Source organism: Aythya fuligula, chromosome 21 (genome assembly GCF_009819795.1).
Source record: "Aythya fuligula isolate bAytFul2 chromosome 21, bAytFul2.pri, whole genome shotgun sequence".
Classification (NCBI taxonomy): Eukaryota; Metazoa; Chordata; class Aves; order Anseriformes; family Anatidae; genus Aythya; species Aythya fuligula.
The window spans coordinates 1,183,319-1,198,695 of NC_045579.1; the positions used below are offsets into that span (position 1 = coordinate 1,183,319).

General features: G+C 54.8%; 1 protein-coding gene across 1 annotated transcript; it reads right to left on the reverse strand.

Annotated features, from left to right (window-relative positions):
• Positions 1-773: 773 nt before the first annotated feature.
• Positions 774-11,339, reverse strand: RCC2 (regulator of chromosome condensation 2). The gene is made up of 14 exons (XM_032201341.1): positions 11,281-11,339; positions 11,117-11,190; positions 9,019-9,410; positions 6,264-6,357; positions 6,005-6,148; positions 5,771-5,902; positions 5,590-5,678; positions 5,030-5,144; positions 4,603-4,769; positions 3,524-3,704; positions 3,294-3,399; positions 3,112-3,184; positions 2,895-2,972; positions 774-2,578 (listed from the first exon to the last, which is right to left on the reverse strand). Exons 3-14 carry the CDS (start codon positions 9,403-9,405, stop codon positions 2,474-2,476), a joined length of 1,671 nt encoding a protein of 556 aa, XP_032057232.1. The 5' UTR covers positions 9,406-9,410; positions 11,117-11,190; positions 11,281-11,339; the 3' UTR covers positions 774-2,473.
• Between the last annotated feature and the right edge of the window lie 4,038 nt (positions 11,340-15,377).

Below are 15,377 nucleotides of genomic sequence, written 5' to 3' on the forward strand. Positions count from 1 at the left end.
ATTTTTTTTTGTATTTTTTTTTTTTGGACTCTGTGGTGCTCTTGGCACGATGCTGTGGGCTGACAGCAGGTGGTGGGACATTGGCATTGCTCTCCCGGCACAGGAATTGAAGACCTATCTAAAGGGTGCGGGAAAGAGAGTTTGGTGGGATTATGCAGTCCTGCTGCAGTGGTGCGTGTTGGAAAAGGCGTGTGCATGTGTGCAAAAAAAGTCCCCATACATGCATGTACAAAAATGCACTTGCAGGCTCATAAAATATGCATGAATGCACCAAAAATATGAATGCCTAACACATGTGCATGTAGACAAAATACATGCACACAAGCACCCATGTAAGCACACGTATACATGCATGGAAAAAAATGCACAGATGCGTGCACAAAAACGAGTGCGTGGACAAGAGTACAGACAAAAACACATGCGTGGACAAATGCACACAAAGAAACACATGCACAAAAATAAATGCACGCATGCACAAACCCACACGCATGCACACATATGCACACACTGCTTTTTGCTTGCAAAATCCCAGGCAGATAGTGGAGAGCTATTCTGGGACTGAGCACCGTGTCAGCAGCAGGATGGTGCCCTCTAACGGCTGCGGATTTGCTTTTGGCGATACTGGGGCAGGGCCCGTGTTGCATTGAGCATCCCCGTCCCTTCTGGTTAAAAAGCCAAAGAAAAAGGGGGCAGGCAGAAAGGAGGGGAGATGCCAGGGCAGGGGACTGCTCCCAGCCAAACATTTGGGACTGGGGTGTGCATCGGGGCCGAGGAGCGGAGCCAAGGGGTGTACACAATGACGTTGTTTATTTAAACATTTACTCCAAGAAATATAAAAAAAAAACATGAAGAAGACAATTACAGCACTAAACCAGGAACCTGTCGTCTCACCTAAAAGGAACGTTGCTCAGAGAGCCTCGTGGTTTATTATTATTTTATTCTTCCAGCCTCCTCCTTCGCTCACCCGCTGCCAGGACGCAGCAGCACATGGGGGAGAACATTACCAGGAGCATCGATCCGAGCCTCAAATATTTTGTGTAAAAGCAGGACAAGCCCAAATTGCTTTTGGGAGGTGAAAGTAGGTTTTTGCTGTTTTTTCCACCCCTATCATGATAGGGTCTGCAGCATCCCCTCATGCCCATTTGGGGTAGGCAGCTGATGGTGATGAGCTTGAAATATTCATCGCAAGTAGAAAAAAATTGGGGGATAAGGCTAGAAAAGCCCCGTTGTGGGGTGCTGCATGCACCCACCTCCTCACCACCCATTTCTGGAAGGGCTGGGTGCTTGCAGCAAATGCTAGTATTGCTCAAGAAAACAGAATATCCAACTCTCCACCCTGCTCTCTCCCTGTCCTGGAAGTTTTGACTCTAACACACTGAAACAAACCCCAAAATAAACCCCAAAGCAAACATAAAGAACCCCCTTTTAATTCTTTTTTTTTTTTTTTTTTTTTTCCATAAAGTACTGCAAAATTCCCCGCAGGGCCACGTGGCGCACCAGCAGCAAACTGCCAGGGAGAGTGGAAAGGAATTAAAAAAAATCAAAATAAACCCTAAAAACTAAAAAATAAAATAAAATAATAAAAAAAAACCACCCTTGGGTTTTGTGGAGGCAGAGCCGGGCTCTGCGTATAAAGGCACCTCGTTTCTCCAGCACAGTGCACAGCGTTGCCTGAGGAGGGGCTTTTGGCAGATACCAGGCAGTGGAAATAATAATAATAATAAAAATAACAATAATTAACAAAAAAAAAAAAAAGGAAAAAGCTTGCACGACGCTTCAGGGCCCGCTCTTCATACCTGAGATCGCCCTGGGATGGGCAGCGGGGGGGCTTGGGGGGCGCAAAAGCGGGGGGCAGGCGGCTTGGGGGCATCCAACCCCCAAATGATGCAGGGCTGGGGAGAGGACCCGCTTTGTCCCCCAAGAGTGAGGGGACAACAGGCTTGTCCCTAAATCCTCCTGGGAAAAAGGGATGCTGGGGATCAGAACCTCAGAATTACAGCACCCAAGGTGGAGGCTGCTTGGGAGAAATGCCAAAAAAATGCAATATTGTGGGGCAAAAAGGCATTTTGCAGTGTTTTGCTTGATTTTTGCTCTGAGCCCGCAACTGGGTGCTTGTAGGGAAATTTGTGGCTAGGAAAAGGAAAAATAATAGTAAAAAAAAATTGGACACCTGTTCAGGCGAACCCGGCACCTTCCTTTCTGTGCGAAACAGCAGAAAAAAAAAAGAGAAAAACAAAACAAAACAAAACAAACAAACTACAAAACCAAACCGATAAAACAACAACGAAAAAGCCTGGATGTGCCAAAAGGTCCTGCTAGGGTCGGGATGGGAACTCAAACAGCCACGGGGGAAGGTCTTGGCCGTGGTGGTGAGGGAAAAACCCAACGCTTTGGAAATCGTAGGAGAACAGGTAGTTAAAACCGCGGATCGCTTGGAAAACCGGGGCGGGCGGCTCGGCTGCCCCCCGGCCCCTCAGAGGGTGCGGGGGTTGTACTCGGGCAGCTTGCGCAGCTTCTCCTTCTCGGCGTCGCTCTCGTCACGGGCGATCACCAGCGAGTGGGCATAGCCCATGGCCACCTGGGGGCAGAAGGGGAAACTGAGGCAAAATCATCTCCTGCTGACTCGGGACCCCTTTTCGTTATCCGGGGCCATGCTTGAGGAGCGTCCCATGGGTGGGAGCACCCAGTGGGGGGCAGCACCCAGTGGGTAGGCACAGCCCGTGGGTGGCAGCATGGCATGGGTGGCAGCAGCTGGGAGCATTACACGGGTGGGAACAACCCAAGGGTGGCACTATCCCATGGTTTGTCACCCCAAAGGTGACAGCATCTCAAAGGTGACACCCTCCCATGGGTTGGAAGCACCCAAGGGTGCACATATTCGGGTCCCTGCTCACCTGCTCCGTGTAGATCCCATCCAAGGTCTTCACCTCTTGGGCAGCCGTCGATGACTTGGGCTTGTGGTCCCCATAGCCCTGCAAAACGCAAGCACGCCCCCTAAATAATCGGCTGTGGGGGGGACGCACAACACCCAGAGCCCCTGCACCAAATGATTTGGGGGGAGGGGATGGGTAAATCTGGGTGCTGGATGGCTGGGTGCTGGTCAGTCCTTACCAGCTCTCCGAAGGTGGGAGATGGCCCCCAGCTGATGGTGCTCTCATCTGCCGCCACGATGATGCTGCTCTTCCTACAAGTGAAGTGCAAGGCAGTGACCCCCAGCCCCAGCAACGCCCCCCCCCCCCACACTCCCAGCACGCCAAACACCAGGAAAAAGATTTGGGGAGTCCATCACTCACCCACAGGCCAGGCTGCGGATCTTCCAGCCGCACAGATCCTGCACGGCTTTGGGGTACATGGTGGACTCGCGGGAGGTGTTGGTGGCACCCCAGAAAAACAAGCCGCCTGCAAGCCCCAAAAACACACGGTCAGATCCGTGCCTCCCGCCTCGAGCATCCCCACAGCGATGTAAATAACGGCGGATTTGCTTGGATAGACCAAAATTAGGGGCTCGGGGCGTGCCACCCACCCGTTTCGCTGACGGCGAAGGAGCAGGTGTAGCCGGCGTAGATCTGCGCTGCCCCACGGCCTGGGAAATCGAAGAGCTTGACCAGCCGTGGCACCATCTCGTCCTTCTGCTCCGCGTGGCCCAGCCGCCCGTAGCCACCAAAGCCCCAGGAGAAAACACGCTTCTGCGAGTCCAGGACGAGCTGGGGATGGAGGGACACCCATGGTGAGCCGGGCAGCTCGGTGCAGCAGCCGCAGTGACTGCACTGCAGCGCGCGCTGCAACCCCTGCTGCAAGCATCATCCTTAAACACACGCTGCAGTTCTCTATCCCTAAATACACCCTGCAAGACTGTGAGCCTACTCACGCTGCAACTACTTGTTCCTGAGTGCACACTGTAAATTCTCCGTCCTTGAATGCGCACTGCAAATCTGTCCTCAAATGCACGCCCCAAGTATTTCCTCCTAACCCACCCTGTGAATCCGTCCTTAAATAAGACACAGACCTCTACCCATAAATGCATGCTGCAAGTACTTATCCTTAAATGCACCCTGCAAATCTTTGTCCTTAAATGCCTGCTGTAACTATTTATCTTTAAATGCGCACTGCACTTCCTCCTAAATGCACTCTGCAAATCTGTATCCATAAATGAACACCGCAAATACTTACCCTTAAGTGCATGCTGCAAACCGTTATTCTTAAGTGCATGGTGAAAGAACTTTTCCTTAAACGCAGGCTGCAAAAATTTACCCGTAAATGCACCCTGCAAATCTCTGTCTGTAAATGCACGCCGCAAACTTTTTATCCCTAAAAGCACACCGCAAACTTGTTACCCCTAAATGCATGCTGCAAATAGTGAGGGTGGGCAACTGCAGGGCACAGCTGGGTTTGCTGAGGGGATGTGTGGGTACAGAGGCCTGAATCTTCGACTGGCACCCCAACCTTTGTCCACACCTTCCTGCTCCTCCCCAGCACCAAAAAAGCCAAAGGGACGGGCTTAAGCCACAGCTTAGGAACACAGATTTGCAGGAAAAGGATGCGGTGACGAAAAGCAAAGCCCTCGGTGCAAAAACCCAAAGGACCCTATTTCTGACTCCTCACCGTGTGGTTGGCCCCGCACGCCACGTCCCGCACCACCACGTTGGGGACGGGCAGGATCTGCCCATCTTTGGTCTTCTCGATGAAGATGGCCACGCGGCGCGGCACCAGCTCGCAGTCGTACTCGATCCGCTGCGCGCGGGCGATGAACTTCCCGTCTGAGTTGTGCCCTGTGCGGGAGCACCGTGTTACAAAGCCAATCCCCTCTCCGCTTGCAAACTCTACATTTTTAGGTTTGCACCCCACTTTGGGATTCACTGCTGCTGGCGTTACAGGGGAGCAGCACGGCGCAGGTCACGCTTTGCTGCTGTGCCAGCTGCATTTCTGCATTTCACCATTTCATGGATGGGAAAACGGAGGCAGGGAACCCCCCCACCCCCTCGCACAGTAGCTCGAACCTTTAAAAACAGTCCCCAAAATGTTACCGTACCCAGCTGCCCATACTCAGGGCACCCAAAGGAGTAGAGGTTTCCTTTGCAGTCCATGATCATGCTGAATTCGGCCCCGCAGGCCATTTTGGTGATGGGCTGCCCATTGTACATGATCTGCAGAAGAAGAAAGGGGATATAAAGTCAAGAAAAAGGCAAAAATATGAATTTCCTGCGGTAGGAAACATCTCTGGGAGCTCACCCCTACCCCAGCTTCTTTTCTTTGGCCACCAGTTTTCACCTCCAGGAAGATCCAGACCTAAAGTCCCAGGTTTTCACCTCAAAAAGGGAACCAGACAACCCCCAGGGTAGAGGTTTGGGCTGGTGGTAACGGGGAAACCCCCAAATCCTTCAGCATTTGTTTGAAAGTTTTGAAAAATATTTTTTTTTCCATGTTGTGCTTTGTCCACCCGATTTCAAAGCCAGCTGCACCTTCAAGGGGAATGTCCTTGCACCCTACAGGGGTTTGGGCTATGCTAAGGGCTTTTTCAATTAAAAACCAAAAATATGGTGTTTTTCATCCCTCAAAAAAAGGGGAAGGCATGGAGAGAAGTGGATTTACCTGTGTAGGGCTTGGAACAGCATCCGTTTGGTTGCCAAGCCCCAGCTGCCCCATTTTATTCTCCCCAAAGGCGAACACGGAGCCATTCTCTGCAAGCCACGAAGAGGGAAAAAAAAATAAAATTAGGGGAAAATGCGGCCGTTTTAGGACATTTTGCAGGAAGCAGGAACTTCTCCCTTACCTGTGAGAGCCAGCGTGTGGTTCCGGCCACACGCTGCCAGCACGATGGCCTCGTTGCCCAGCACCTCGATGAGCTTGGGGGCTTCCACGCGCTTGGTGTCCCCGTGGCCCAGCTGCCCCTTCTCGTTGCGACCTGACAAGAACGAGTGGTTTGGGGGCTGCACACCGGGAGGACGAAGCCCCCCGGCGTGGCCCCGCCAGGTTTTGCATCATTTTTTTCGGGGGCTTCGCTCACCCCAGCTCCAGAGCTTGCCCTCGGCGGTGATGAGGAGGCTGTGAGCCGCGCACGGTCCCGAAACCACGCTCCGCACCTGAATCCCTGAGAGACACCCATACCTGTGTGGCCCCCACAGATTCTGGCCCAGGTTCCGATATGCAACTGGTGGGAAAAAGGCAAGAGATGAGGACGCACGGCACTAAACACTGCTTTGGGGCTGCTCTGCGCCAGCTTCGGTGCCGCACACGCGGGGGCCGCAGCCGTGCCCATCGCTCACCTTGCTGCTTAGGCACTTCTTTGCGGCCGATCAGGTCCCAGTTGGTGGCTCCGAAGATCAGGAGCTGCCCTCGGCACTTGGAGCCCTCGAGTTTCTGCAATGGGCAGGGAGAATTCATCAGCCTTCCCGCGGCCACCTGGATCTCGTGGGGATTTTTTGCATGCGGGGTAGGATAGGGCTACAGAACACCCCAGCTTGCACGTGCTCTCCCCTTCAGTCCTCATTTTGCATCCAAGCTTGCAATCAAAACTGCATTTCTGAGCCAAGTGGTAGGGGGATGAGGGAGATTTTTTGCAATTTGACATTAAAGCCCCCGCCGTACACTGCACAGCGCTGCAGCCCCAGAAGGGAACAGAAGCAAAACGCTCCCCTTTTTTGGCTCCCCCTCTTTGCACGCTGGCAAATGGGTCTGAAACGTGGGGTTTTGCTCTTTGCAGGAAGGAGCGGGGATTTGCACAACGCCCAGTGCTGGTTAATTAGTAATTATGGTTTTTCCCCACCTAAAAGGATGCCGTGACACGAGGCAAAGCTGCGAAGAGGAGAGCATGTGCAGCATGAGCTGTCTGCACGGGGCGGGGGGCAAAGGGTTAATCTGCCGGGTTCAGTGCAAAAAAAGTGGATTATTTAAAAAAATAATAAATTAAAAAAAAAGCTGCTGCCAGCTTGCCTCCCCATGCACGGGGTGGGAAGGAAAATATAGGAACAAGAAAACCAGCGTGGCTGAAAACCACTCGTCTAAAGCCACCCAGGTCCGGTCTCGCACCAATTTCTGCAATTTCTGCTTTTTGCAGCAAGCGAAGTTAGAGGGAGCTATAAACAGCAGGAAAGGCGCAGGGCGTGGGGACGGGCAGACGGGTGGATGCGGGGTGTAAAAGCACCGCCGGCTTTGCAGCTGAGAGGGGGGGGGGAGTCCTATGAAAACCCCCCCTCAAAATAATGGGGGGCTGCCTGGGGCGCATGCGTGGAGCCGTCTGCCCGGGGCGGCCACGCGGGAGCCTCCAAGCGCGTGCTCGGCTGCGCGTGCCTGCCCGGGGAACCCCCAAAATGAGGCAGAAAAGGGGAAAAAAGGGAGCGGAGCAGCGTGCTTGAAATGCAAAGTGGGGGGGCAGGCTGGAAGGGGGTGCAGAAATATGGGGGGGGCACCGCACGTGCACGCACCCCCACGCTGCACATGGGATTTCTCAGCGCTGCACTGGGTTAAAAATTCCCCAAATGGGTCAACTCTGACAAAACAACCCAAAAGCTATTTTTGGACTTCCCTTTGGCATGAATTAGGACAAAGGGGGGGGGGGGGAGCTCCTGGTGCTGGAAAAAAAAAAGGGGAACCTGCACCCCCCAGGGCTGGCACACATTAGGGGTGCGATCTGAGGGGGGGAGTTGGGGGGCAATTTAGGGGATGCAAATAGGATGCAGCTTTTGGGGGGGCAATGAAGTGATTTTGATAAGGGGGGGCAAGCTGCAAGCAGAAGTCGAGGGGTACAATAAAGGGGGGGGTGACTTTAGGGGTGCAAAACACATTTAAGGGGTGCCATCTCGGGCAGTGATTTGGGGATGCAGGTAAAGGGGCGATTTGGAGGTGCAATAAAGGGGATGGGATTGGGGGGGTGCATTTAAGGGGTACAGTTTGGGGGTATTTCCTAGAGGGGGTGAGGTGGGGGCATGCAATGAGGGGTGCTCCAGGGGAGTGCAACGAAATGCTGCGTTATTGGGGTGCAACGGGGGGGGTGAAGGTCTTAGGGGGGCATTAAAAGGGGTGCAAGGAAGGGATGCATTAAAGGGGCGTAACGGGGTGCAGTGGGGGCCATTAATGGGGTGCACTGGGGATGCAATGGGTGTGCAGTGAGGGGGTGCAGTAAAGGGGTGCAGCTGGGGGGTGCATTAGGGGCTGCAAGGCGGGTGTGCAACGGGGGGCACTGAGGGGTGCCAGGAGGGGGGCCAAAAGGGGGGTGTTCACCAAGGGGGTGCATTACGGGGTGCCACGGAGGGGAGCAGTAATGGGGGCAGGGAGGGGTACAATGAAGGGGTGCCACTGGGGTGCAATGGGGGGAGCCCAGTATGGGGTCAGTAAGGAGTGCTATGAGGGGGTGCAGCGGGGGGGGGGTGTCCAAAAAGGGTGCGGATTAGGGGGTGCAAAGACGGGGTGTATTGGGGGGGTGATGGGAGTTCAAAGGGGGGGCGCAACGGGTGCATGAGGGGGGTGCAAATCGGGTGCATAAGGGGATGCAGTGCAGGGAGCAAAGGGGGGTGAATGGGGGTGCAAAGGGGGGGGGGTCCTTTAGGGGGCACAACGAGAGGGTGCATTAGCTGCAGTGGGGGGTGCGGAGTGGGGGGTGAGTTAGGGGGGGCACAAAGGGGGGGATGCAAAAGGGGGGGTGCATTGAGGGTGCAAAGGGAGGTGTTAAGGGGGTGCAAAGAGGGGGGTGCATTGAGGGTGCAAAGAGGGGGTGCCCTTTGCAAAGGGGGGTGTTAAGGGGGATACAAAGGGGGTGTGCACTGAGGGTGCAAAGGGGGAGTGCAAAGGGGTAGTGTTAAGGGGGTGCAAAAGGGGGGTGCAAAGAGGGGGTGCAAAGGGGGGTGTTAAGGGGGGATGAAGAGGGGGTGCAACGGGGGGGTGTTAACGGGGTGCAAAGGGGTAGTGTTAAGGGGGTGCAAAGAGGGGGTGCAAAGGGGGTGTGCATTGAGGGTGCAAAGCGGGGGTGCCGGGGGGGGTTCTAGGGGACACGGGGGGGGGTGCCGAAGGGGTTGCCCCGCTCACGATGCGCTCCTTGCTGTGCTCGGGCTCGCAGATGACCACGGCCTGGCCCCTCGCCGCCCCAGCGGGCCCCGTGCCCCCGCCGTTGCCTCCGGAGCCGGCCCCCCCGGGCCTGCCGGGCCTCCTCCCGACGGGGCTCCCGTCCCTCGGCCGCCGTTCCCGGGGCGCCTCCTCCTCGCTGCTGCCTCCGCTGCTGCCGCCTCCTCCTCCTCCTCCTCCACCACCACCACCACCTCCTCCACCACCTCCTCCTCCTCCTCCTCCTCCTCCTCCTCGCTCGGGCCTCGGCCGTCGCCTCCCTCCCGACGACGGCACCGCCGCAGCCGCCCCGGGTCGCCGCCTGCCGGGGCCCGGCTCCCAGGGCGGCCCCGCCGCCTTCCTGCGGGGCATGGCGCCTGCCGAGGGAGCGCCGCCGTCACCCGTCGAGCACCGCCGGCCCGGCCCCCCCCCCCCCATCACCACCACCACCACCAACCACCCCCACGGCCCGGCCCAGCCCCCCCCCCCCCCCCACACCCCTCCTCTTATCACCCCCCCGCTCCCAGCGCTCGGTTACAAAGAGGGGGGAGAGGGGCCCGGAGCCGTCGGGGGGAAGCCCCCCCCACCCCGAATGGGGATGGGGTTGGGGTTGGGGGGGGTGTAAGGGGATGGGGGGGGGATATAAGGGGATGGGGGGGGTCATAAGGGGATGGGGGGGGTCAAGGGGGGTGGAAAGGGGGAGGAAAAGGGGTGCGAAGAGGGGGGGGTAAAAGGGGGTGCGAAGGAGCGGGGTGCAAAGGGGGGGGTGCAAAGTGGGTGCAAAGGGGGGATTTGCAAAGGGGGGGGGGGAAATGGGGGGGTGCCAAGGGGCGATTTGCAAAAAAGGGGGTTGCAAATGGGGTGCAAAGGGGCGATTTGCAAAGGGGGGGTGGTAAAAGGGGGGGTTGGTAAAAGGGGGGGGTGGGATTTGGGAAAAGGGGGGTTGTAAATGGGGCGCAAAGGGGGGACTTGTAAAAAGGGGGGGTTGGGGAAGGGGGGGGTGCAAAGGGGGAGGAAAGGAGCGACTTGCAAATGGGGGGGTGCAAGGGGGCGGCTTGCAAAGGGGGGTGGTAAAAGGGGGGGTGCGAAGGAGAGATTTGCGAATGGGGGGGCGCAAAGGGGCGGCTTGCAAAGGGGGGGGTTGGAAATGGGGTGCAAAGGGGCGATTTGCAAAGGGGGGTGCAGCTGGGGGGGGTGAAAAACGGGGCGAAGTAAAGCAGGGGGTTGTAAAGGGAGGTTGCGAACGGGGGGGGGTACAAAGGGGAGATTTGCAAAGGGGGGGGTTGCAAAAGAGCGATTAGCGACGATGGGGTTGAAAAAGGGGGGGGGGGGGAGGTTACAAAGCAGGGGTTGCAAAGGAGCGATTCGAAAGGATCGTTTGTAACGGGGGGGGGGGGGGTCGTACCCCCCCAGGGCACGGTACCGAAGCTGCGGGTGGAAAGAAAGAAAATAATAAAAGCCGCCCCCCCCCCCAAAAAAAAAAAAAAAAAAAAATGAAAAGGGCTCCGAGACAAAAAGCCCCCCCCAGTCCCCCGAGGAAAGCGGAGCGGAGCAGTGCCCGCTGGGGGGGGGGGGGGGGGCAGCGGGACCCCCCCCCCAGCCCCCCCACCTGCTCTCGGGGGGGCCCCGCTTGTGCCGCCGCCGCCTGCAGCCCTTATCGGCCACTTGGCTGCTACTTTTTTTTTTTGGGGGGGGGGTTTATTTTGATTTTTTTGCTTGCAGCCAAATCGTCGGTGGGGGGGGAGGGCGAATTTTATAGGGGGGTACAAAAAAATTCAAGCGGGGGCCCCGGGTCGAGCAGTTCGGGCCGCCTCCCCCCCCCCCACTTCACCCCCCCGGTGGCTCCGTCTCTTCCCCTCCGTCTGCCCCTGCTTTTTTTTTTTTTTTTTATTGATTTTGAACAATGGGATCTCTGTCTGTCTCCCATTAAACCACGTGGATCCGCCTTCCTTCCTTCTCTTTTTTTCTTTTTTTTTTTATCTTTTAGCCCCCCCCTTTCCCTCCTCCTCCTCCCGCGGCCCCCCAACTTCGTGCCCCCCACCCCCCCAACCCCCGCGCTCGCCCCCCCGGCACGGTTGCAAACCTGTTTTAGGGCGAAGGGCGCAGCATAAAGAAAGCACCAACTCGGGGCCTTTGCAATATTTTTGGTGGTGTTTCCTGTTGCAGAAAAAGGAGGTTGTGTTTATTTTTTTTTTTTTTTTTTTTTTTTTTTTTTCTTCTCCCTTTCCTCCCCTAGCGCCCACCCACCAGATGCACTTAAAATGTAAATATGAGCCGCCAGAACAAATGCTACAATACAAAACAGAAACACATGTACGGGCAGGAAAAAAAAAAAAAAAGCAAAAAAAAAAAAGCGCTTTGGAGAGGAAGAGGCTGCGAAGTCCGGCTGTGCACGCACAGCTCCATCTTTAGGACAGGAAGACTCCGGGAGGGCATCGCGCTTTCCCCTTGTTGCAAAGATATTTATTTTATTTTATTTTATTTTATTTTATTTTATTTTATTTTATTTTATTTTATTTTATTTTATTTTATTTTATTTTATTTTATTTTTATTTTTTCCTAAGGAAAGGTGCACAGCACTTATTGCAAAACGCCCTCCCCCCTTATTGCAAAGCGTTTCATTGCATTTTTGCCAAGGAAAGACGCACACGCTCACTGGGTTGTAAGGAAATTCTTTTGCAGGTGCAGATGTGCTCGCTCCACTTACTGCAAAGAGTTTTCTTGCCATGTAAAAAGATAGATTCGTTCCTTTTATGGCAAAGACTTTTTGCAGAGGAAAGATGCATTTCTTCCCCTTGTTGCAAAGCAAGTATTTTTGCAGAGGGAAGATGCACTCACTCCCCTCCTTGCAATGAGATTTATTTATTTATTTATGAGATTTATTTATGAGATTTATTTATGAGATTTTTTTTTTTCCAGGAAGGAAAATGCACTCATTCTCTTTATTGCATTTTTTCCCCTCTTTTCCCAACAGAAAGATTGAAAGATTCCCCCCCTTTTTTTTTTCTTTTTTTTTTTTTTTTTTGCAAAGCTCTTGCAGGAGGGAAGATGCACGCAGCTGCCCCAGCCCTCCTCAGCAGCTGCATTTTTGCCTCTCGGGCCCAGTGCCGTGCAGGCTGTGATGCACGTGCAATTTTGGGACTTGGTCCCAGGGGCCGGTGGTGGGCAACGACTCCTGCTTCCTGCCATCTGCAGCACTTGCAAAAATGCCTCAGAAGGCCAAAGCGGCAGCAAAAACTTAGCGTTACTCAAGAGAAGTCGTTTTTTGGGGGTGTAAAAAGGGAAAATAAAGTTGCTTACTGAATCAGCCGCGCCGCATCTCGGAGCGGCGCCTGCCGGTCCCAGACGTGATCTGGGAGATCAAAGGCGAAACAGAAGCAGGAAAACGCCGTCAAATCATCATTAAAAAGCGGGTGCAACGCCAGGCTTTGGAAAAAGCGTTTGCTGAGGAGGAATAACTTTGTGGTGATGCTGCCCTGGCTGCCGGGATGGGTTTCGGCGTGCATCCCGGGCGCCAGGGCCAAGTTCCCCTCCTATTTACCTGCTCGCATCTGGACAGCCAGCCTGCAACAGCGGCGGCTTTTTTTTCCTGAAAATCTCATGCATGGGGAGGCTGGCAGTGTCGCGGCCCATTTTGGGGCAGCTTTGTTCTAATTCCAATAGGAATCAGAAATGAAAATTAAGAACGGCATTTGCAGGAGCGTGGGGGACCTGGTTTATCTGAGGGCTTTCCAGGATGCAATCCCTACCTGATGTGATTAGAGGGCTGCTGGCTGCTTGTCCCTAAAAACTTATTTTTTTCCCTCGAAACTCCAGCTGGGTTATAAAGGCCTTGGGTAAAGGCGAAGGTTTCAAGCTGAAAATGAAGTTTCATGTATCTTTAGGGCTTTTTGCACCCGCCTGGGCTGGCTGCCTGCCGGGGGAGCTTGGATAGGGTTTACTTGAGGAATTGTTAATTCGGGAGGGTTTTTCCCCTTTTTGGTAAGGGCGGCAGCACCAGTTGGTTGCGTCAGGCCGGGGGTTAAACTGGTTTTTCCTGGGATAAGGAAAAACAGGTCAGGCCTGTTACTTCCCAAGAGTGTCTTGGCCGGGGAGCAGCTCACCTCACATGGCTTCGGATGGGCTTTGGCATCCCCTCCTGGATCTGGCCGTAGGCTTTGCATCCCCAGCGGGTGATATTTGGGGCATCCCCGGACTTGCAGCAATTGCAAAAAGTGGAAGGGGGGTGGGCGGGGGAGCGCTTGCTGCAAAAATAGCCCCAGCACGCTGCAGTGCCCCGGGGAGGGGGTGGATTTGGGCACAGCGTGGGAACGGGTGCGCAGGGGGGATTTGCATGCCCTGCCTGCGGGATTCACCACTGCTGCGGTGAACACGAGGCCCTCTTCGTGCTGCTCTTGCACCTTTGCCGTGCTGCTGGAGGAGCCACACGAGGTGCATTTGGTGTTCGCTGAGTTTCTGGGAGGGGGGTCAGCTCTGTTCTGGCCTCCGGCCCTGGTGAGGTGCTGGGGGCAGCTGGGGCTTGAGGAGCGTTTTGCTGCCAAATGCCCCGTTTTGCTGGGATTTTCACAGCTGGGATGAAGGGAGAAACGATGAAGCTAAAGAAATTAACGCATTTAGTGCTATAATCCCTGTTCACACACAGACAAAATAATAATTCACAATAGGTGTAATTTAAATTTCAAATAACATGGAGCTGTTTGGTTGGTGCACACAGCCGAAGGCCCCATCTTCATCTCATCCTGGAGAGCTTTGCATCGCAGCAGGATTTGCAATGATGAAACGGGCAGGATGGTTAACTGGCTAATGAGTACGGGATGGCAGCGGCATTTTGGGGGTGCAGGATTTCCTTTCGAGCTTGTACCCGACAAGCAAACCCAGCTCAGCTGCTTCCTTGTGCCCTTGTGCGAGGCAGTGGGAGGTGGGCTCAAGGAGCAGTGCCTTCACCCAGGGCGATGCTGCACCGTGGTTTCGGTGCCTCCCTTGCGAAAATGCACGGGGGTTTCCTGCAGCAGGTGCCCCAGAATTTCCCAGGAGGATGCCAGCAGAGGGCATCCCCTGACCAGCTCCATCACTCCCAGCGCACCTCCATAAATACCGATATACACTCATGTGGAGTGATTGTGTGAAGTGCACTCTAAATAAACCCCCTCCCTCCACAAACACCAGTTCTGTCCTGTGCTACTTACAAGCACGTGGTGTGTTTACAAGGCTAATTAAACTCCAAATATTTAAAGTTCCTTGAGAACATCTCCGTTCCCGCGGTGCTCAGCCCCACGGAGCTGCGTGCACGCCCACAGCGCCAGGTTGGCTCGAGTCGTGCTGCTACGCACGCCATAAAGCTTCGCGGGCAGGGCAGGAGCACGGTAGGTGCTGGATCTGCTTGGGAAGGGGTTGCACCGGGCACTGAGTTTTTGCTTTGGTGTGGTTTTCGTTCTGCATGGCTTTGGTTGTGCACTGTTTTGGTTGAGCACAATTTTGCGTGTGCACAATTTTGCTTGTGCACAATTTGGTCGTGCACAGTTTTGCTCGTGAACAGTTTTGCTCGTGCATGAAACCTTCCTGTTACCATTTGTCGTTGCAAATGAGGCATCTGTGTCCCTTGCAGGGGGTGCTGCAGGGTCAGACCAGCTGGGGTCAATGACCAGTGATGGGCAAGCTGCTTATTTAAGTGCTGGCCACCACAGCAAGCAGTTTGCTTGCCTGCTTTTCCTCCAGGTCCTTTCCTGGCTCTATGAAGGTGTCCATCCCTGTTGCATCCTTGCAAAATGTCCTCTGGCAGGAAGGATTTGCTCACCCAGGTGGATAAATGAAGCCCCCTGCTTTTGGCTGGAGCGTGCCCCAGCCCTGCAGTGTGGATGTGGCCCTGCTGTGCTCCCTCTGAACCTTTGTGGGTTGAACCCTCCCTACCCCAATCCCAGCCTAGGTGCCAGACTGGACTTTTCATTGGCAAAGCAGAGATTTCCTATGCTTTCCCCACCTTCTTCAGGCTTTGCTTTATGTGGTTTTTCTTTTTTTTTTTTTTCTTTTTTTTTTTCCCTCTCCTATTTGAGTTGAAATCACCGTATGAGGGACTGCTTGGCTCCAGCACCCCAGGGTGGCCCAGCCCTTTGCCCTGCCCTGTGTGGGTGAATCTGTGGCTGAGTCAACGTGGCCGTGGCACATGCAGGGCTCCCACCCTGTGCCGAAATGCAGCCGTGGCACAGGGCTTCACGCTGGGAGGCTGCTCGGGAGGACTGCAGTGAGCAAACCTCCCACTGCTCCCATTTCTGCTGCCTCCCTGGGAACTGGGGCGTGTGCGGGATCACGCCCTTGGCCGAGCTGTGCCCATAAACCTGGCATTGCTG